We start from the raw sequence: 23,057 nt of genomic DNA, 5'->3' as shown, positions 1-23,057 counted from the left end.
CCTACAAAATATGAAGGCATTCCACAGACTCATTTTTACTTTCTCTATCCAGAGAGTTTATATTGGTACTTACAAAGGAAATTTAAACTATACACTATTTTATGTAGAGATGTTTTAAAGAAATAAGACTCATGAAGAATATATCTTTTTTTTTTTTTTAAGTTTAATAGCCAATGCTAATACAGCAAGTGTTAAAGCTATTAAGCACCTAAACTGACCTTTACAAAACTGCAAATATCAGTTTAGGGTCAATGCAAGTACAAGTTAGCACCAAAAACAGGCAATTATATAGCCAGTGTTCAAAGTTTTATTTTGGGATAGTAAAAATAGGATTACAATTTCTATTTCTAAATAATACAAAGGCAGAGATATTGCAATACCTGATGTTATTTTTTTTTACCTAACACAATAAGTTACTATGGCAATGTGCTCTCCTCATTTTGGAAGAAAAATTCAGGTCATTGCCAAGCATTACCCTCAACTGCACAAACTGTATCGATGCTCATTGAACAATAAAATACAACCTACATATACAAAACATGTGCTGAACACACATATTATCAAACATATTTGCATTTTTAAATATGCATAAAGTGCAAACAGAGAGTTGGCCACTGAAGATGGCTTTTTCCTTAAAGAAAAAGCCAGCATTAGATAAAATATAATTCACTTTTGGTAAAACAGTTTAGTCCTTAAACTATACACTTTTGTGTATTGCTAACAAGTAAAAACAGATAAAACACTAAATTTCTCTTTCAGCTGTGTAAAATGAAAAAGCAGTAGTCCATTATACTACCTCAATGAATATGTTTATTCCTTCAATAAAGCAAATATGTCACCTACTTCATACTGCCCCCTCTCTAACAGTAGCATGTAGTTAGCCTAGATCCACACTGTTGTGGGGCTCTGCTATATGGAGCTCCGCCGGCAAGTCCGTCCAATGATGAGAGTTTATCAGAGAAAAAAAAAAATTGTGCATGCACTATTTTTTTCCCCACTAAATATGGTAAACTACCAGATCCCTCATGGACCCCATTCAAGTCAATTGGATCTGTCAGGACCCAGTGGAATCAGCTGTGCTCCAACCCATTTTGGAGCCGATCGGCACAAAAAAAAAGGGCCGAACGGGACCTAGCATAATGGAATTGTGAACCAAGTCTTAGGAATAGGCACACAGATCTGGGCAGTGTATTTGTTGAGTTTTAGGATATATACTTTTGCACCCTTCTGCCTCTGACTAACAGTTTTTCCCCATGCACAGTACTAGGGAGAAAACTATGTATTAGTAGCTGCTGGGCAAGGGGTGTACATAGCTCATGAATGCGTTAAGACTCCATGCTTACAGGGCATTGCAACTATACTATGCCACACCAGAAGCAAACATGCATACAGAGAGGGCAGTATGAAAGGTACGATATATTACCTATAAAGTGATTTTCTCATCAAGACAAGCCATGTAATAGGTAGAAGTATCCTAATCTATACCCCTCTCAATAAACTACAGCAGAGCAATCGTGACTCCAGCTTGGGTGGACTAGGCCATGTAATATTACCATGTACGTGTGTGGTCAGACAAAACTTCCATAACGATAAATGCTTCTTAGATAACTGGTTGTCTTGAGGAGATAACTCCTTCAACTAGATCTACTATTACTGACTTTGTGAATAGCTACTAGAAATTTGTTTCAAACATTGTAAGGCTTTTGGAGGTTTTCTTTCATTCAGTCAACAAGTATGTTTTTGCAATGAATGCTTTAAGGCTATGGTCACACCTACATTGAGCATTTACATTGTTCTGCTCTGTCACAGGAACACATCGACAAAGTTTGTGGTGGAGCTGGATCATCTAAGTCGCATGAAGGAACCTACTGACTTTACTGGGGTCTGTCAGATTTCCAATGAAAAACAATTACAGTTCACCATATGCTAACTGTCCAATACCTTCGAACCCTAGGATCAGAGCTCTACTAGTCTCGATGCATACATAAACCATAGGGAATGTAGCAGGATTAGCTTAGGCAACAGGAATAAATAAATTAACCATGAAGTATAACTCAAAGACCATAATAAACAGTTCTCTCTCTTTATTCTTTTCTCTGTTTATTCAAGTCAGATCAAATGCGGCTACTGCATAGTCCTGACGCTACCCTGTAGTGGCCTTATATTCAGGGGGCCTTACTTCGGGGGGAGGCCTTATATTTAGCCAGAATGCAAAAGGAACAATAGGTTTTATTTTGGGGGAAAGACTGTATGTTTTGCTAATGCCGTCATGCCATTGTTTGAGAATTATATTTTTGTTTCTGGGGTTTTTGACACGTTGTCCGTATGGCGTGTTCATGCACTGCTCTGGTGATGACCATCTCTCCTTGATTTTGTGAAGCATTTAAACATGTGTTCAATTGATGAGACAAGTTCACTTTGAGGTGGTATTTTTTTTATATTGAGGTTTGTAAAGCGGAAGGTGGCTTTGATACTATTGTATGCAAAGCCCACCGATAAAAATAAGATGTTGCATAAAAAAAGTATTTCATGGTTTGCCCAAATTTGTTTGTGCCAGCCTCTAACACACAAGGAGCAGAAACAGCAATAACCGCATCAAGTATCCAGATGCTTATGATAAACGTTATGGTTTAATTAAACATACTATTTGCAAATATAGGAACTTATTAAAAACTGATTTCAACTGAGTCCTCTATGTTCATACAAGAAAGGAAATTCTATTGAGGATAGAGGAATCAGAGGTGATATTGCAATAATAAAAAAAAACAGACACTTTTTTTTGGGCATGTAGAAATGGGACATATTTACCATACATTCAATGTAACAATATTATTAAAAGTAATTTTATATGTCACCCTACAAACGGCCAAAAAATATGTACAGGAGGGTTTCATATTGTCTAATTAAAATGTCATATATATTCTGAAATGCCCTTGTGGCAAAACATATACAGAAAAACTGCTAGGTCTACAAAAACACAACAGTCTGAATATAAGGCTTATAACATGAAATTTACAATGTACCTAGCGTGCCAATGAAGACAGAGCAGATTTGAAGGACCTCTGTTGAACGTCACTTTGCCGATACTGGACCTACAGTAGTGCATTTGAGATGTCAGGTCACTGAGGAGGTTTCTATCAAGGTGAATGAGGAACTCAAAAGGAAGAGTGGGTTGCAAAGGGAGGTATACTGGATTAGAAACACTTGAGTGCACGGGACTAAATGACGTTTGTAAAGTGTTTGAAAACCTTAAAACTGAGAGAAGAATAGTTTGTAGTATTCTGTGAGTAATACCTCATGGTTAATTTATTTATTCCTGTTACCAAGCTAAGCCTGTTACATTTCATATGGTTTATATACTGTATGTATCTGTCACAGTTCCATCATGTTACCACAAAAAATAATACTGTATGCTGCAATATTATGTCCAGACTTTTAGACCGAATTTGACATGGATGCTCCAAAATAAACCTTTAACGCAAATGTGAACACAACCTTAAATGTACTTTTAGAAACTGCTATTTTCACATAAAGAACTAATCCCTAGGTGGCTACATGGTACAGTCATTTCCATAAAGGTCGATGAAAGGTACAAAAATGCCACCACTTTGTAGATAGTATCAAGATTGTCTTTTGTCACACTGACGCTTGCTTCATCTCTTGTAGATGCTCTTTAAATGGCCTAGGAAATAACAGAGAGTTATCAGTTATAAAATTGCCACTCCTTTATTGGCTTATTCAGATGTAATAGGAAATGAAAACTTAAGTTACCATTTAAGCGCTAAACATACTGTTGACTCTATGTACATACATAATCTCAGGATAACAAAACAATAAGTCATTTTATCATCTTAAGGTTAACAACCAAAGCCGGCATTCCAGTAGTTTCAGGTTAAGGGTCAAAGTTATTGCATAGATAAACAATGACGTATAAAAACATGCCAATATGTAGAGAAATAATGCAACATAGACAAAAATAATAGAAGTCCTGAATATATGTGTGTACAAACTTGCTTGGAAAACAAGTAGTGGTGTAAGGATGATTATTTTCAGGTGGTACGCCTTGGAAAAAAACCTATGCAACTTACCTCTCTCCCAAAGGAAAGCAAGAAATCTTATTTTTGGAGGAGACTCAAGTTTGGGTAGTATAAAATAATGATTAACCCCTTAAGGATGGACCCATTTTTAACCTTAAAGAGGTACTCCGCCCCTAGACATCTTATCCCCTATCCTAAAGATAGGGGATAAGATGTCAGATTGCCGGGGTCCCGCTGCTGGGGACCCCCGGGATCTCGGCTGCAGCACCCCGCTATCATTACTGCACAGAGCAGACTTGCTCTGTGCGTAATGACCAGCGATACAGGGGCCGAAGCATCGTGACCTCACGGCTCCGCCCCTTGTGATGTCACAGCGCCCCCCCTTAATGCAAGTCTATGGGAGGGGGCGTGATGGCCGCCACGCCCCTCCCATAGACTTGTATTGAGGGGCGGGCTGTTAAGTCACGAGGGGTCGGAGCCATGATGTCACGATGCTCCGGCCCCTTTATTGCCCGTCAAAAATTGGCATTTTTCTGTTTTTTTTTTTTTTTTTTACGGCGTTCACCGTGCGGGATAATTTACATTATAGCTTTATAGTACACATCATAACGGATGTGACAATACCTATTATGCACATGATTTGTGTTTTTTTTTTATGATAATACAGGGAAAGGGGCATTTATTTTAATATTTTTTACACTTTATACTTTTATAGAAGAACCTTTTATTACTTTATTTTTTTTTTTTTTACAGGTTATACTATGCTGCAATCCATTTGTACTGCAGCAGAGTATGACCAGATGAGCTGCACACAGTACAGCCTGTGCAATCCAGCCTCTGGCTGGATCTCACAGGCTTCCAAAGCAGGCAGACAGGAGGTCATTATCTGACCTCCTGCTGCCATATCAACCAACAGCAACCCGCGATCGTACTGCGCCGCCGCTGTTGGTGAACAGGAGAGCACCCTCCCCCTGTCAACACCATAGATGCCGTGATCAGGATTGATCACGGCATCTAAGGGGTTAATGCTGCGGGACCCTGGCTGTGATTGAAAGCCAGGTCCCGCCGTCGATCGCTTGACCTGCGTGCGGCAGAGCAGGAGATCGTCAGGACAAGCGAACGTGTCGGGTGCTGGGACGTATGCATACGTCCTATTGCGGGAAGGGGTTAAAATAATATGAATGAATAAAAAAAAAAAAATTCCATCAGACATTACAGAATTACACACTAATTTAAATGAGAGAAGAAAAGCCCCTGCACACAAGAGCTGCAGGCCACATCACTATACAATGAACAGAACAGCGCTTCAAGCCACGTTCACTTTACAATGGGTGAGATTTATCGAAACCTGTCCAGAGGAAAAGTTGACTAGGTCCCATAGCAACAAATCAGATCACTTCTTTCATTTCTCAGAGGCCTTTTCAAAAATGAAAGAAGCAATCTGATTGGTTGCTATGGGCAACTGGTCAACTTTTCCTTTATGCAGGTATTGATAAATATCCCCCATTTTTTTTTTTTTTTGTGGAGTAGGTTTTTCCTGGTGTTTCAATCTATTTTTATGTAACAGGATTTAGGAATATTTATTTCTTGTAAATATGTGATTGTAAATATGTGAATATAGTATTTGCATGTAGACAGAGACATAAGTAGAATGCATGAACTCTTCACATTATCTACTTTTAAAAAGTATCATATGTTATATGTGGGTCAGACTTTTAGCCACCATCCCTTATTTCATTCCTTACAACATGTTACGCTTTGATTCAAAATGACATGAAGGTGTCCAAGAGTATTACATTCTGGGAGGGGTTTTCATTACTCTGCAGCAATGTGTCAGAAAGCTGCCAGCTGAATACAGAAGCAATTGTTCATCATTGCAGTAAAGCCAAATACATTTCAACATAAGAATATTGACCTTGCCAATGCCCCCTCCAGCCCAGTAGGATTGTCCTAAAGACTACTATGTATCAAATGACACTGCTACTAACTAAAAAGGTGAAACATCTAGAGAGCAAGCACACAATGCGAGGCAATGTACAATAAAAAAAAATAAATCATTAAAATAAATCGGTCATCAGTATCACACAGTAGTATGGGTGACATTGATAACAATGATATTAACCACTCCCAGAGGTACCCTGGTGCACGGTGGGACTGAAGGCATTTCCAATCCCCCGATGCATGGTGACGCCTAGCTTAAATATTCATAGGAAACACTTCCTCCCTGTGCTGATCCTACTATGCTGTAGAATACTGCAGCTACACCCCTTTTCTCTGCATGAGCAGTCGGCCACAGGGCACATGAAGTGAAATCTCTCTGCTTGTAAGAGACACTTCCCATCTGAGGCTAGGGGTGTAGCTGCAGAGTGAAGCTCCATTCTGCAGTATTGGAGGCTCAGGACAGGGGGGAGGGGGTGTTTCCTATGAATATTGAAGACTGACGTCACTGTGCACCGTCACTGTCCTCCTATAGACCTGAATGGAGGGGCACAGCAGCCAAAGTCCCCAGTCATCCGGCATGGAGCGGAGTTTGCGCCGTGCACAGATGACCAGGGTGCCGCGCCAGCGATCACGGGGGTCCCCAGTGGCGGGATCCCCGCGATCTAACATCTTATCCCATATCCTTTTGATAGGGGATAAGATGTTTTGCGCTGGTGTACCCCCTTAAAAAAAAAAAACAGGAATATTGCCAAAACAGAGGCACAGATCTGGGAATGGTAAGTACCGTTGTCATCTGTGTCACTAGCACTTCAAGCCTATACCAATAGGTAAGTGTGGGTGATACTGATGACAGATTCCCTTCAAGAGGGTTTCTTCATTTGAACTTTCCTGTGTCCAGATGTAGTACACATGTGTACACCCAGTACCTAGCTGGATTTTCTACTTTGTGCTATTATAAGTGTTTTGTTTAGCCTGGCTTTAACTACATCTCCTGCCTGATTTCTAAACATTGGGGAGAAAATATGAATCATCTACCCCAGTTTTCTAACCTTTTTAGTGCAAAGGGAGTATGCCCTTCTACAGTTCACCACATTTAAAGCATTGCTGTCATTAAGAAAAACTTTTGGCATGTCAAAAGTTTTGATTGGCAGGGGTCTCAGAGCTGAGACTCCTACTGATTTCCAAATAGAGACAGGTGGAGCAATGGCAGCATGTGTCACTGCCTGGTTTGGTGCTCACTCTGACTTACAGACTATAATGGGCTAGTTTCCTGGCTATATTTTGAGATTGGCCAGGGTCTTTGCACTAAGACCCTGACAGATCCAAGACTTGTCTGCATGACTTGTAAAAGGTTTTTTCTAAATGACAGTATCACTTTGTGTAACTTATAGTTAAAATTTACACCTGCTTCTATCTAGCACAAATATTAGTCTGGCATAAATCTTTATAAACTTGCAGCAACTTACACCAATACAAATAAGCTGAAGACTGGTGTGTAATATGCCGATTTTTGGTCTATGGTTAAAGGCAACATATTTCAGCAAAAGCAACATCATATAATAATAATAATAATTCATTATTTTTATAGCATACACCGATTCCACAGCACTGTACACTGTTCCCTCAAACTGGTCGCTGTCCCCATTGGGTCTCACAATCTATTTCACGTTATCAGGATGTTTTGGAGTGTGGGAGGGAATAAAATTACCTGGAAGAAACCCATGCAAACATGGTGAGAATATACAAACTCTTTGTAGATGGTGGGATTTAAAGGAGTTCTCCGGTGCTTACACATCTCTTCCCCTATCTAAAGGATAGGGGATAAGATGCCTGATCGCGGGAGTCCCGCCGCTGGGGACCCCCGGGATCATGCACGCGGCACCCCACTTGTAATCAGTCCCCGGAGCGTGTTCGCTCCGGGACTGATTACAGGCGACCACCAGGCCGGCGGGACTCCCGCGATCAGGCATCTTATCCCCTATCCTTTGGATAGGGGAAAAGATGTGTAAGCACCAGAGAACCCCTTTAAACCTAGGATGCCAACACTGTAAGGCAACAGTGCTAACCATTGAGCCACTGTGCTGCTCTTATATCATATAGCAATATTAATATCTGTGACTATAAAAATAAAACACATGCATAAGGGTTTCATCACATATGTAAATGTCTAAATTATTAAAATACAATGTTACTGATACTGCACAATGAACACTGTAAAAAATAGAATAAAAAACAATGCCACAACACAGAAGAACCTCAGCAACTTTAATACATGACTTACCGATTAATATGCAAAGGCCACGGAGTTGTAGATGGAGTGGGTAAAGTAGAGGTCGGGCTTACTAGCATTGCACTGTAAATATTAGAAGCAACAACAAGGATACAGAGAAGAATAGGTCCGATGATTGCTCCTTCTAGTCCTAAATAGTATGCACCTCCAGCCACTGCCAGGCCAGTCAAGTAAGGATGACCACCCCTGTATTACAGGAAACAAGAAAGGCATTACATTACACAGAGATCCTATATTGCTCACGTGTAGTGAATATTTACAGTGGTATACTGCAGTGCAAGGCAGTACGCTAATGCTTGAAAGCATTACAATACAAGATTAATATATGTGCGATTCGTCCATTTCCTCTCACTACTTAAATTATGTAAGGAGCTACTGAAACCTACAGCAATGATGCTCAAACATCAGAGCCTTGCGAACAGCGAGTCGTTTTTTTTTTTTTTTTCTCACCCCAGTCCCTGCCTGTAGGCAATTTTTTTTTACCAAATAAAAGCTGAGCTGGGATTGGTTGCTAGGCAGATAAATCTAAGCCTAAATGTACAAAATACACAAAAATTTAAAAATCCAGCAATTTCTCCCTTAAAATCTTTTTCTCAAGTGACCTTTTTTGTTTCATACTAAAATAAAAACCTGAAGAAAAATATAATAAAATAAATATCAATTATTCTTTTTTATGTATCACAGATCAGCATTTTTTCATTCTTCTACTTCTGCCTGGCTGAAGGCAAATGTCTGCAGAAGAAGCCTTCCCCCCAGTGCTCTTCAATATGAGATCAGGGACAGAAGAACACCATCTCCTTGACTAAACTATAAAAAAGTACAGATGCTGACAGAAAGAAAGTTTAAAAACAGTGAGTGTGGGACCCTAGGGCAGCTTGAATAGATGTCAGCCAGGCATCGGCACAAGCTAGTATGTGGCCTGGCTGATGTACAGGGAAACTGTCAAATAGTCCTGTGCTGACATCAAAGAACCAAAGTTAATCATAGATATAAAGCAGGCAACAAAAGCAGTCAAGAAAGCTACAAAACATAAAGCACACACAGTACTTTCACTACACTACCTCTCCAGCAATACCTTCTGCATTGCTGCGGCCATTGGGAACAGAGTTCACTGCAAACTATTTCTTTACTTAAAGGGGTACTCCGCTGCTTAATGTTTGGAACAAACTGTCACACCCCTCCCACAGACTTGCATTGAGGGGGCGGGGTGTGACGTCATGAAGGTGCAGGGCTATGACGTCACGAGCTCCCGGCGCCGGCAGCTTGTTTTTGTGCGGCCAATTGTACTTTGTAATGACGCTTCTCATTTTACCATAAAATGTACGGCGCAGGGAAAAATATTATACATGGAGTCTTAAAGAAAAGAAAAAAAGCAATTTTGCTACTTTTGGTGGAGCTTCATTTTTACATAATTATGGTAACTGGCATGAAAATCTGTAAGCTTAAATATTTTTTTCCCTATACACAGCTGTATGAAAGCTCCTTTTTGCGGTGTAGTATGTAGTTTTATTGGTACCACTTTTGCCTATATGTGACTTTTTGATCTCTACTTATTACATTATTTTTCTGGGATGTGACCACAAATCTCCAATTTTGGACTTTGGTATTTTCTTACATTTATGCCGTTCACTGTACGGGATTACATACATATTACATTATATTTTAATAGTTTGGACATTTCTGCACAAGGGAATACTAAATATGTTTTTTAAATTTATATACATTTTTATTTATGTATTTAAAAATGTTTTATCATTTGTAACGCTCCTTGGATTGCTATTACTGTTCATTGCTATGCACCGAGGTGGTAAGGAGACCTCTAGCCGGCCTTTACACTCATCCAACTGCCGCAATCGCTCTGTGGGTTGTCTGGTGACTGTATACGAGCGCCACAACTACATTACATGCCATGATCAATACTGATCCTGTAATCTAAAGGGTTACAAGTGGATTGCAGATTTTAACTGCTTCATACAAGGCGCACTCAGCTTTCTGAAAAAAGCTGAGCCGATAAAAAAGGGATGGAGTACTCAGGCAAACACTTCTGTTGTGCAGCACTCAGTCATAGTAATGAAGGTGGCACAACAGCTTGAAATGCGTCAGAGACACTGGCCCTCATTTAACAAATAAGTTGGGTTGTGTTTGTCTTGTTGCTTTAATCTCGACTATCTGCTTTCCTTACTACTTTTTTTTTTTTTGTTGTTGCACGTGGGTTTTGATGATAAATTAGGGCCATTATAATGATACAATGGATTAATCTATCAGCATCAAAATAGCTAATTTCGTCAAAACAGACATGTCGCCTTATTTAAAAAAAACAACTACCCTTCGGAGTGTTGTTTTGATTTGTGTCATGCAGCTAATCAGAAATTAAGAACAAAAGGCTTCTAAATCATGAGTGTACCAAAATAGCTATTGCGATGAAAGAAACATGTTTACTCGGTTTTGGAATAAAAATAATCTAAAAACTCACTTATTTGAGCACAAATATGTAACTTTTTCAACTGTTTTGCAAATATATGCTCCTGTTTTTGCAACTGCTTTCAGAAGTCGGGAAAAAAAGGCCTTGAAACCCGTAAATTTGGGTCGGGTTACTAAATAAATCAGTTGGAAACAGCTACTATTGTTGGGAAACACCCCTTTTTTGGCTCCCCTGCAACCCAAGTCGTGTTGATCGGTAAATAGTGTCGCATATTGGCGCAAGGTGTCTGCGACATGTCGCAGACATCGTGCGCCCGTTAAAAAAAAAAAAAAGAAGTCGGGTTTGGGATGATAAATCAGGGCCCCTATGTATGTTTTGATATTTTATGTTCTTTTTTACACTTGGATTTCATAGATTTTATCCCAAGTAAGAAGCATCTTACTAAAAGCAATGGACCTTCCAATTGCTTTAATATTGCCACTGATTGACACAGCCCTGTTTCTGGTCTGTGCACTACTTGGCTGCATCTGGTTGTTTTACAGTAGGCTTACCGGTTACAAATAGTGTTTGACAATTACTTACCCAGATATATCAGAGTAGATAGCAGTGTCGACACAATACGTTGGCAGCAAATGGCACACAAGAAGCAATATAGCTTTACAGCTTTCACCTTGAGAAAACCACAGGTCCAAAACAGCAGGTATAGCAGCCCAGTAGGTCCCCAGAAATGGCACTGCTCCAAGAATTGCTGCCAGGGCTTGTACATGCAAGAAAATACAGGAGATATCTATCATGCTCTGTATGTTACTAATAAAGTACAACATTAACAAACAAATACTATGAAAATCCATTAGCAATGTGCCACAGAGGATACAACTAAAATTTGTATTGAAAGAAACAACACATTTAGCTATGTATTGTGGCAGTGTAGAAAAAAAGAACCCTTCAGATGTTAAGCTGAACATCATTTCATTATCTAATGTACTCTTGTTTTGCATGAGACTAACTTATCCAGAATACATATCTAGTTTGGGGACTTCTACAACATATTCATAAGAGTAGCGTTCAAATGTCAAGATCTTCATGTGCAGAAATGATAGTCTGTGAACATTACTATGTCCTCAGTGCAGACACAAAACTTCTATTGAAAAAGTACTCTCTTAATCCCCCATTTCTTCTATTATCATGCTGGATGACAGGGGTATAAGCCTTGCAATATCATATTAAATTTTCTCAAAAATTTTGTATGAATCCATGAGAAATAAACCCTCAGTGCTTCTGTATAACAATGGAGACACACAGCGGTACAATGTGATTGCCATGAGGAATCTGTACAAATGAGATCCACAGTCACGTGCATAAGGCGTTAGTGTTATAATGACGTGTCTTTGACAAGACAGTAAAAGGGGAAAAATGTGTCAAGAGTCTACTCAGCATTATACAGACTTCCTATGTAACATGGGGTGTTACGGGGTGGACTGTTGAATGAGGGTAAATAATAAATAACCAACCAATATTAGTGCTTAGGCCCCTTTCACACTTTAAAATTCATCTGTTAAAAGATCCGTTATAAACGTCCGTTAGAAAAGCTTTAAAAAGGGATGTTAAACATCCGTTACAAAATCCCATTCAAGTCTATAGGATTTTTTGATAATCCGTTATGACCGGTTATAGCCCGTCATGAATAACAGACTATTTGTGACGGAAGAAAAAATGGCACATGCTCTAATTTTTCAGGTAAATTAACGGCTGTTATTTTTAACATTGAAGTCTATGGTAAACAGATGAGCCTTTATGTCATCCGTTTGCAATTGGTTTATAATATCTGTTATTACTTCTGAGAATGCTCAGAAGAGGTGACATCAGCAGACTCCTGCAGTGCTGAGGGACTACTACTACTCCCATCATGGAACAGACTGCGGGAGTCTGCAGACAGCTGGGGAGGCTACATTAGTGTTTGTACGACAACCCCCATCATGGAACAGACTCTGTTCCATTATGGGGGTTGTAGTATAGGGGCTGAGGGATTGATTGCACCGGGTCCCACTTCTGAGACCCGATGCGATTAGAAGTTATTAAACAGGGGAGCGGGCGGCATGCTCCACTCCCCTGCGATGTACACGATTTATTTTACTTTCAATTTTAAATTCCCCGCCGGGAGCCCTGAATGGCCGGTACTGAGGAGCCACTCAGGGCTCCCGGCTGTGTTTTTAAATTGAAGCTCTGCAGTGAGGAAAGATATATAGAATCGCTGGGGGGGATATATGTCTCGCCTCCACAGCGCTTCTACATATCTTTTCCCCCGCAGTGCATTTATATATGTTCCCCCCGCAGCGCATTTATATATGTTACACCCGCAGCGCATTTATATATGTTACCCCCGCAGCCCTATCATAAGCCCCCAGCAGCGCTATGAATGAAAAGTATTCTACAGCAGTGCATCTAGTCGGCACGATGGGCTGCTGAAAGAATACTTGTGATTCATAGCGTTGCAGCGTCATCTGTATATAGATGCACTGCAGGGGAATATCCATATGTCTGGCCCCCACAGCGCTTCTATAATCATATGCCATTGCAGCGCTTTCATATATAAATGCGCTGCGGGGGGGCAAGATATATAGAAGCGCTGGGGGGGCCAGATATATTACCCCCCCCAGCGATTCTATATATCTTTCCCCACAGCAGCACTTCTATTTGAAAACCCCACTGGGAACCCTGAATGGCTCCTCAGTGCTGGCCATTCAGGGCTCCCTACAGGGAATTTAAAAATGAAAGTAAATACATCGTACATTGCAGGGGAGTGGAGCATGCCGCCCGCTCCCCTGTTTAATAACTACTGATCGCATCGGGTCTCAGAAGTGAGACCCGGTATGATCAATCCCTCAGCCCCTGAACAACAACCCCCATCATGGAACAGAGTCTGTTCCATGATGGGGGTTGTTGTACAAACACTAATGTAGCCACCCCAGCCACCGGCAGACTCTCGCAGCTGGGGAACTACTACTCCCATCATGGAAACAAGTCTGTTCCATGATGGGAGTAGTAGTAGTCCCGGCTGTGGGAGTCTGTAGGCAGAGGTGTTAAAATGGCTGTACATGAGGGATGTTATAACGGGTCTTAACGGATGAATATGCCCGTTATTTTGATGGACATTATTCAGCCATTATCACCCGTTATTTAATCCGTTATTATACATCCGTTTTTACACAGAAAACGGATGTTTAATAACTGATGAATGCTCATAGTGTGAAAGGAGCCTAAGTGTCTAAATGCTGGCACTGTCATGGAGATCCCTCTAGTAACGTTATAATGCTGTTCTACAATGATTCAAGCTCTTTCTGTCCTGAGTTGCTTTTTTTTTGTTTAGCTTTTTTGTTTTATCACAGTGGGTTTCATTGATCTTAGAGGAATTCGGTTGCAACAAATTACTACATTATTTGTCATCTGTAGTTTAAATAAAAAATCCTGCCCATTGTATAAAGCCTCCATTTATCACCCCATTGCCTACATTGTTGAAATCAAAAGGCCCAACAGTGGAAATGGTCTTTGTCTGCAGTCTGCCCAATATGTCATCTACTTCCATAGAAAACAAGACAAATGACTGGTTTTATCTTCCCTTCCCTATAGTCAATATTAAATTACATGTCTGAGGTTCTAGGAACTGACTAGACACTGTAAGAGCTCCGGCTCTAGTAATACAGTTATACAGCACAGATTACGTCTTTCTCTATAATATTGTAATCCTGTATACACAATCGGTATGGACATACATTACATGAAGAAAACAATGGAACTCCTTACCAGAAGGTATAAAGATAATGTTTATCCCAAAGACTGTATGCGTAAGCCAAGTATATAATCCATAGAAGCAAGCCATTTTTAGAGAAGCATCAAATACACCCCTAAATATCAAGAACAAAACATGTATATCATCCCAAATACCAATTATAATGTAGAATAGAGAAGTATAACAGTATACACAGAGTATATGGACAAATATATCAATTGATCAATTGATATAAAAAGGGATCAGTATCTTGGGGACTCATTTTTGTGCTCAAATTACCTTATATACAATTTCTGATAAGGGTTGACACATAATTTATAAGAGAAACACACATACTGTATATAGCAGCGTCTCTCACCAATGCGCCTCCAGCTGTTGCAAAAGTACAACTTACTGCATGCCCGCATGCAGGGCATTGAAGTTTTGCAACAGCTGGAGGTGCACTGGTTGAAAAATGCTGATATGTGTATATATAGTCTATACAGACCTACTGTCTCCTGCAAATACAGTAACAGTCGGTCTTTTGTAGAGCTAATGTAACAAATTGTGACAGTATGTATATATGGTTGTTGGGGCACTCATTTAATACAAAATAGATCCCTTTTTGGCTAAATGCAACAGGTAAGAAGTTACGCACATCCATTTAGGCAAGGAAGAGGTCAGCAATTAAATTAATCTGATAATACAAACATGCAGAACATGATATATAGTAATAAATATACAAGTTACATATCCAGTTATGTAACTTGTGGGCAGCAATGATAAGCCATCATGTCATAGATATAGGCTGAAAGGCTGGTGGTCCACAATAACATTACGTAATCTTTAGACAATATGTGCTACTGTCATAAAAGATACTAAAAGGTTACGCATCAGCTTTTCAAATAAAAGCTACAATAAAGTGAGAGCATAGTGAGCTAAAAACAGTGCAGAGTGGCTGAAATCGTGATAATCACAAAAAGCATCCACAGTAGAAAAGATGCAGGTGACAAGCAGGCCCACGTGCATACACTCATGTGAAAATATCGCACACACTAAATTGCACCAAGACACCATGCAACTTAGTAATGTGCAATATCCCCACCCGAGCAAGCATAAAAAGGAGTAGCAGGATACAAGGACATGGGTCATTCAGGAGAATGGAACATTCAGGAAAAGAACATGCTGCAATGGGAAAGGGGCAGTTCTTTATGCATACATGCACATGCCAAACCATTCGATGGTTTCATGGGTCAACAAATTCACAGCTCCCAAAAGTCCTTAAATGCACTAATAGAGCATGTAGACTGCTAAAACCCTCTAGACTAGCAGACCTTCAGAATGAACTATTTATTAGGAATGGAAGAGCTTAAATGGGTACTCCAGTGGAAAACAATTTTTTTCATATCAACTGGATTCAGAAAGCTGCTGTATGCTACAGAGGAAGTTGTGTAGTTCTTCCCAGTTTGACCACAGTGCTCTCTGCTGACACCTCTGTCTGTGTCAGGAACTGTCAAGAGTAGGAGCAAATCCCCACAGCAATCCTCTCCTGCACTGTGGTCAGACTGAAAATAACTACTCAACTTCCTTTTTTATAGATTTTTATATAGAAGTAATTAACAAATCTGTTTAACTTTCTGGCGCCAGTTGATTTGAAAAAAATAAAATGTACATATATATTCCCCCCCCCCCCCCCCCCCCCCACCAGTTGTCCAGCCAAAACTAACTTATGCCCTATCCACAGGATGGGGGGTAAGTAGTAAGTCCGGTAAGTCCGACCCAGGCTCTCAGGTAGACGGCATGCTCCATTCATTTCTATGCTGCTTCCATAGAAATTAATACAGCGCATGCAGTCTCCTCACTGAGATCCGGAATCCCATTCCAGAGATCATAGGGGGTCCCAGTGTTCTGACCCCCTGCGATCAGCTACTCATCTATCCCCTGTCCTGTGAACAGGGAATACGTTAGTTTTGGCTGGACAACCCCTTTAAACACAGTTAAGCAATGCTATGAATTACTAATATTTGAATATAAGTTCCTTCAGGGTGCTATACATGAACATCTCTTGATACAGTTTGAGGTAGGGCCATGCCCAAGAAAGAGAAAACAGACAGCATGTAAGGGCCCATTCACACTATGTATTTTTTAAACGGAAATTCTGAAGCAGCATCCTTCATTGTTTTCAATAGGATTCTACTGCACCATTGACACTATGGAAATTCTGGATCCTAAACTCTGCATGTTCATTCTTTTGATGGAATCTGCTTTTAAATGCAATGCAGTTATGGAGACGGTGCATTTTTGAATAGTCCTAGCACAGACTGATACAATTGCACCCCCTACAGATGGAATCTCTGCCCAGAATATCTCTGGGTAAAGAATATTTCTTAGTGTGCATGGACCCCAAATTAAAAGATGACATATTAAAGGAGTGACCCAGTAACAAAAAATGATTCCCGTTTGCACAGAATAGGGGATAACTGTCAGACTGCGGGGGTCCGACTGCTGTAACCCCCTGCGATCTCTCGACCGATACCGCCCGATTTGTGCATGAATGCAATGTGTCAACCACCATAAGTTTTTTGATATTGGGCTACTTCTTTAAAGGGGTACTCCACTGGAAAACTGGTGCCAAAAAATTAAACAGATTTGTAAATAAGAAGAATACAGGTAGATGCCAGCAGATAAGAAACTTCACCTTTATTTTCGTCACATTAAAAGCATGGACATGGAGAGACTTCAATAAGACAAACGAGTAAAAACCTTGGAACAAGCGCCAGGCATGACGCGTTTCAGGTCATGTGACCTTTCATCAGATGCATGGTGGGAAGCCGAAGGGGGAAGAATATATCCAAGCATGCAAATGGAACAGGTGTGTGAAAAACACAATACTGGGATTAACCCTTTGAGTTCCGAAATTTGCAAATTCCCTTCAGCTAAGCACCATAAATACAAGCAAGTACATCAAGAGACAAATTTCATTTTGAGATACAAATATCATTATATAAAACAATTTCTTTACTTATATATATAAGAAAACTAAACACAAACATGGAAATGTAACTATAACAGCTATAAATTGACACATTCTACAAGAATAACAATTTCCATTATGCTGAAGTTACATGAACAATCAGTAATGTAGAAGAACATCTGACTTCAAATTCAGACCATTCGGTTGGAAAGTGCATAGAGAATAAATCCAAAAAATGTCTCTATTATGAAATAGTTTAACACGATCACCTCCCCTATCCGATAAATGTACGACTTCAATATCCGAAAAGGAGAAATCAGAAACATTGCCACCATGTACATTTTTAAAATGTTTCGATACATTCGATGCGTTTGTGTATGAACTGCTGCTAGTGCCCCTCAAATGTTCCTGAATGCGCTTTTTTAATGATCTTTTAGTGCTGCCAATATAGGAAATTTGGCAGCTCCTACAATCTATTTTATACACGACATAGGTGGACTCGCAATTGATAAATTGTTTTATAGGCACAGGTTTCGAATCTGGGCCCTGTCTCACGGAGGTCTTAGCAACATATTCACACACAATGCATCTAGATAAACCACATTTAAAAAACCCTTTTAATTTAAGCCATTATGGACGGGAACAAGCAATAGTTGGAGGGGGTAGGGAACTAGGAGATAGAAGATTACCTAAATTCGGGGCCCGTCTGCTAGAAAAATTATTGCCATTTTTTAAATATTTTTTCAAAATCATGTCCTGACATAAAATCGGTAGAAATGTATTAATAATCTGTTTAATGTTGTTAAATTCAAGACTATAAGTTGTCACAAATGTAGGTTTAGACAAATAATTAGAAGGTGCAGATTTAAGTTTAGGGATAAGAAGATTGAGGGAGATTTATCAAAACCTGTCCAGAGGAAAAGTTGCCCAGTTGCCCATAGCAACCAATCAGATCGCTTCTTTCATTTTTAACAAGGCCTCTGCAAAATGAAAGAAGCGATCTGATTGGTTGCTATGGGCAACTCAGCAACTTTTCCTCTGCACAGGTTTTGATAAATATCCCCCATTGTCCCTTGTTTTAGATGGATTTGGCTCTATTCAGATACCAGGGTTGATAACCCCTATGTCTCAAACGATGAAAAATATTTTTCGACTCAATTTGGAAAGCTTCCTCTGTGGAGCAATTCCTGCGAGCGCGAGTCAGTTCACCCACAGGAACCGCTAAAACTCGTATATTTGGGATGACATGACTCCGCTCGCAGGATGGTGTTCTCCGCTCTCCGCTCGGCTTCCCACCATGCATCTGATGAAAGGTCACATGACCTGAAACACGTCATGCCTGGCGCTTGTTCCAAGGTTTTTACTTGTTTGTCTTATTGAAGTCTCTCCATGTCCATGCTTTTAATGCGACGAAAATAAAGGTGAAGTTTCTTATCCGCTGGCATCTAACTGTTTTCTTCTAATCTTGGAGGATTATTCTGCCGTGCGGTGACCGGGTGAGATGACAATCTGTTACGTTGCAGATTTGTAAATAACTTTTATTTAAAAATCTTATTCCTTTCAGTACTTATCAGATGCTGTATTCTCCACAGGAAGTTCTTTTCTTTTTGAATTTCCTTTATGTCTGACCACAGTGCTATCTGCTGACATCTCTATCCATTTTAGGAACTGTCCAGAGTAGGAGCAAATCCCCATAGCAAACCTATAATGCTCTGGACAGTTCCAAAAATGGAAAGAGGTGTCAGCAGAGAGCACTGTGGTCAGACAGAAAGGAAATTCAAAAAGAAAAGAACTTCCTGTGGAGCATATAGCAGCTTATAGGGACTGGAAGGATTAAGATTTTAAAAAATAAGTAATTTACAAATATGTTTAACTTTAAGGCACTAGTTGATAAAAAAAAAATATTAAATTTCTAAGTGGAGTACCCCTTTAATATCCCTCCCTTGTATTAGCCAATATGCCTATTTATTTTTCCATATTTTTCCATCAACCCTTTTCCGTACAAGCTTGTTTACAAGCTGCACATCCCGTGTGTTACAATTGGCAGGATAATGTTATAATGTATGTTATTATGTCCTGTCTTTTGGTGTTTATTCATTTGTCAGCTGATTCCTATGAACTAGTGAACTACAGGATGATACCATCACCTCTATGGGATCATGATATATAGTAGTTTAGCAATTGCAGGAAAAATTGTAGTAATCAAATAAAAAATGTCCCCTTCTTACAGCTATTTTGGAAAATCACAGCAAAAACATGTTAAAGACACAGTAAAAAAAAAAGATACAAAAATGCAGTAAAATTACAACAGGTAAACTTAGTCTGACGACTTAGAATCTTATAGGTAAGTTAATGCATCAAAACTGCATATACTGTGAACTGACTCCAACCCAATCTCAGCTCCTAGCTGCTGGAGTCTAGCCAGATAATAAGATCTCCAGGTGACCAACAGAATCCACCCCCTCTTTCTGCAAAGCCAGAGAATTCATAGGAAATGTAGGCAGCATCAGGATGTGATTTCTGTGATTCTGTGTGCAATGAGGACAGCTGAAATGTCATGCATGCCGTATCTGCTAAGACAGGTAATACACAAGACAAGACCTCAACATTATTTTCTAATAATAGCCTAAGCTGCATAACATATTTATTAACTTTTCACCTAACATTTGTTAACTTGATCAATACATTAAGGGGACCAAACAGATTGTCAGCAAACACAAGGCTGAGCATAGATGAGGGCTCAACAATGTGATGCATTAAACAGTGAAGCTCAAACTGTTTTGAAATGTTAGCCATGCATACTGTCCCAGCAACTAGAACTTTGGTGACATTATTCCTTAAAGTGTTACTGTCATTAGAAACAACTTTTTTTCCCATTTAATACTTCCTTAAGGACCGGGCCATTTTTCATTTTTGCACTTTATTTTTTTCCTCCTCATCTTCAAAGAGTCATAATGCTTTAAATTTTCCACCTACAAACCCATATGAGGGCTTTTGTTTGTGCCACCAATTTTACTTTGTAATGACATCAATCATTTCACCACAAAATCTACGGCGAAATCAGAAACAAATATTTGTGGGGCAAAATTTGAAAAAAATATTTTTTTTTTTAGGGGGGGGGGGGGCTACCGATTCTATGCAGTGCACTTTTCGGTAAAAATGACACATCTTTATTCTGTAGATCCAAACGGTCGCAAGGATACCCAATTTATAAAGGTTTTATTTTATTTTACTACTTTAAAAAAATTCAACTACATGCACCAAAATTAGTATGCTTAAAATTGTCTTCTTCTGACCCCTATAACTTTTTTATTTTTCCGCATACGGAAAAATATGTATATGTATGAGGGCTCATTTTTGGTGCCATGGTCTGAAATTTTTATTGGTAGCACTTTTGTTTTAATTTGACTTTTTGATCACTATTTATTCAGATGCAAATTTGGACCGTGCTGAGCAAGCATAGAGCAGCAGATCTTCAATCAGATCTTCAATCAGACGGAGAGGAGGCAGGTAGGTCCGCAAGGTGTTAAAAGAATTTTTTGCAAATATACTTCATTAAAAAAATGTAATTGCTAAAGATGTGAAAAAAGGGTTTCTGTCTTTATTTTGCAAACGAACCTTGCAAATCCAGCCTTTTTAGTCCATCAAAGAAAAGAACCAAAATATCTGTGGGGAGGGAGGTGTGGTTATCTCCATTCTTTTCCTCAGAGCACAGACAAGATCCAGACAGCCTGCAGTCTTTAAAGGGGTACTCCCGTGGAAAACTTTTTTTTTTAAATCAACTGGTGCCAGAAAGTTAAACAGATTTGTAAATCACTTCTATTCCAGTACTTTTTAGGGGCTGTATACTAAAGAGAAATACAAAAAAAGAAATGCATTTCCTCTGATGTCATGACCACAGTGCTCTCTGCTGACCTTTGCTGTCCATTTTAGGAACTGTCCAGAGCAGCATATGTTTGCTATGGGGATTTTCACCTGCTCTGGACAGTTCCTGAAATGGACAGCAGAGGTCAGCAGAGAGCACTATGGTAATGACATCAGAGGAAATGCATTTCTTTTTTGGATTTTTCTTTAGTATACAGCCCCTAAAAAGTACTGGAAGGATTAAGATTTTTTTAATAGAAGTGCTTTACAAATCTGTTTAACTTTCTGGCACCATTTGATTTAAAAAAAAAAAAAAGTTTTCCATCGGAGTACCCCTCCCTTTAAGAAGAGAAGCATTTACATGCACAGTGACAAGCAATACAAGGTGATAAACTATTAATTTATATGCAAAATGGTTTCTCTTTGTTCATTTTATGAACTTATTTCTTGTGTATTTGCACCATATAGGTTCCACATGGCTGCTTTAGCGTTATAAAAAGCATGCACAAAACTGAACCATACAGTTCCACACGGCTGCATTTGAGAGCATGGATTTAAGTAGAAAGCTTTGCAAATGTAAAAATGTTTCTGCAGACTTCATGACAGGGGAGAGTGAGGAAGAGGAGCTAATCATACTCCAGGGAAACTCTCTGCTGACACCTGATGGCTGTATCAGGAACTGTCCAGAGCAGGAGAAAATCCCCATAGCAAACCTATGCTGCTCTGGACAGTTCCTGACTGTGGACAAGACAAAAAGAAATTCAAAAAGAAAAGAAATTGCTCTGTAGCATACAGCTGCTAATAAGTACTGAAATGATTAATATTTTCAAATAGAAGTAATTTACAAATCTGTTTAACTTTCTGGCACCAGATCATTTAAAAAATACAGTTTTTTTAGGCACTTTTTTCAAATTTTCTTACTAATGACAGTAACGCTTTAGCACCTCAAAAATCCTATTACTCATGACACCTTTTTGACTGGAATCAGTGCTGAAGTTTTGGTGTAGAATAAATCTAATTTTAACTTCCTGCTCCAAGATAAAGCTGTGAATTAAGAGTTTTATGGTACCTTATTGCCTCTTCTACCGACTGTCCAATTATATTGGAAGATGGGCCAGGCTGAGAAAGAGGTGTAAGACTTATAACCCATTTCACTGGCTTGTAGTACTCATCACTGGAGCTCAGGAGATAGAACAATGTTGTAAGAAAAATCACCTGAAAAACAGAAGTAAATTATATCTTGTGTGTACAACAAAATACATTTTTTTACTGTCGCTAAATAATACTTTTAACATAGTGTTCCTTGTGTAATTATCAGGCACTTTCCCATTCACTTGCCTTTAAAAATAAAAACATAAATATGTTTAAAATGTAATAGAAAAAACGGCCACTAGGTGGCTCTATTCTGCCTCAATTAATACAGTGAGTTTGGTCTCCTCCCGGCCTGGCAGGAGACCGAACTCAGGAAGTGTTTCTCTGCACTGAGCTTAATTGACAGCTGCACAGAACCTCACTGAAAGCTGCAAAGAGCCCTAATATTTTATCTCTGGCTCTCCCAATGACTACAACTACTTCTGTATGTAGATGTTTTGCTAGTCTTTGCATACTAACGTCATAAAGGGAAATGTAGACTTTGACACACCCATTTACTCAGCAACTCAGGTCACAAGTATTCCTACCAGGTGAACACCAACAACCATTAACCTTTGGTTGTTGCTGTCAGGTTTGAGATGTCATGCCCTTAAAACAAATAAATAGATTTT

The 23,057-nt window shown here is 39.3% G+C and overlaps 1 protein-coding gene across 3 annotated transcripts in view; it reads right to left on the bottom strand.

Annotated features, from left to right (window-relative positions):
* Positions 1-284: 284 nt before the first annotated feature.
* TMEM245 (transmembrane protein 245) overlaps positions 285-23,057 on the bottom strand; it is a 70,532-nt gene continuing 47,759 nt past the window's right edge. For all 3 annotated transcript variants that reach the window (XM_056520797.1, XM_056520796.1, XM_056520798.1), the window contains 5 exons: positions 22,364-22,509; positions 14,492-14,592; positions 11,273-11,447; positions 8,260-8,454; positions 285-3,682 (listed from right to left, as the gene is read on the bottom strand). In XM_056520797.1, the coding sequence (XP_056376772.1) occupies positions 3,637-3,682; positions 8,260-8,454; positions 11,273-11,447; positions 14,492-14,592; positions 22,364-22,509 (663 nt within the window). In that variant the 3' untranslated portion in view covers positions 285-3,636. The remainder of the gene's footprint in view (positions 3,683-8,259; positions 8,455-11,272; positions 11,448-14,491; positions 14,593-22,363; positions 22,510-23,057) is intronic.

This window comes from Hyla sarda, chromosome 5 (assembly GCF_029499605.1).
Source record: "Hyla sarda isolate aHylSar1 chromosome 5, aHylSar1.hap1, whole genome shotgun sequence".
Lineage (NCBI taxonomy): Eukaryota > Metazoa > Chordata > Amphibia > Anura > Hylidae > Hyla > Hyla sarda.
This window is presented reverse-complemented; position numbering and strand designations above follow the sequence as displayed.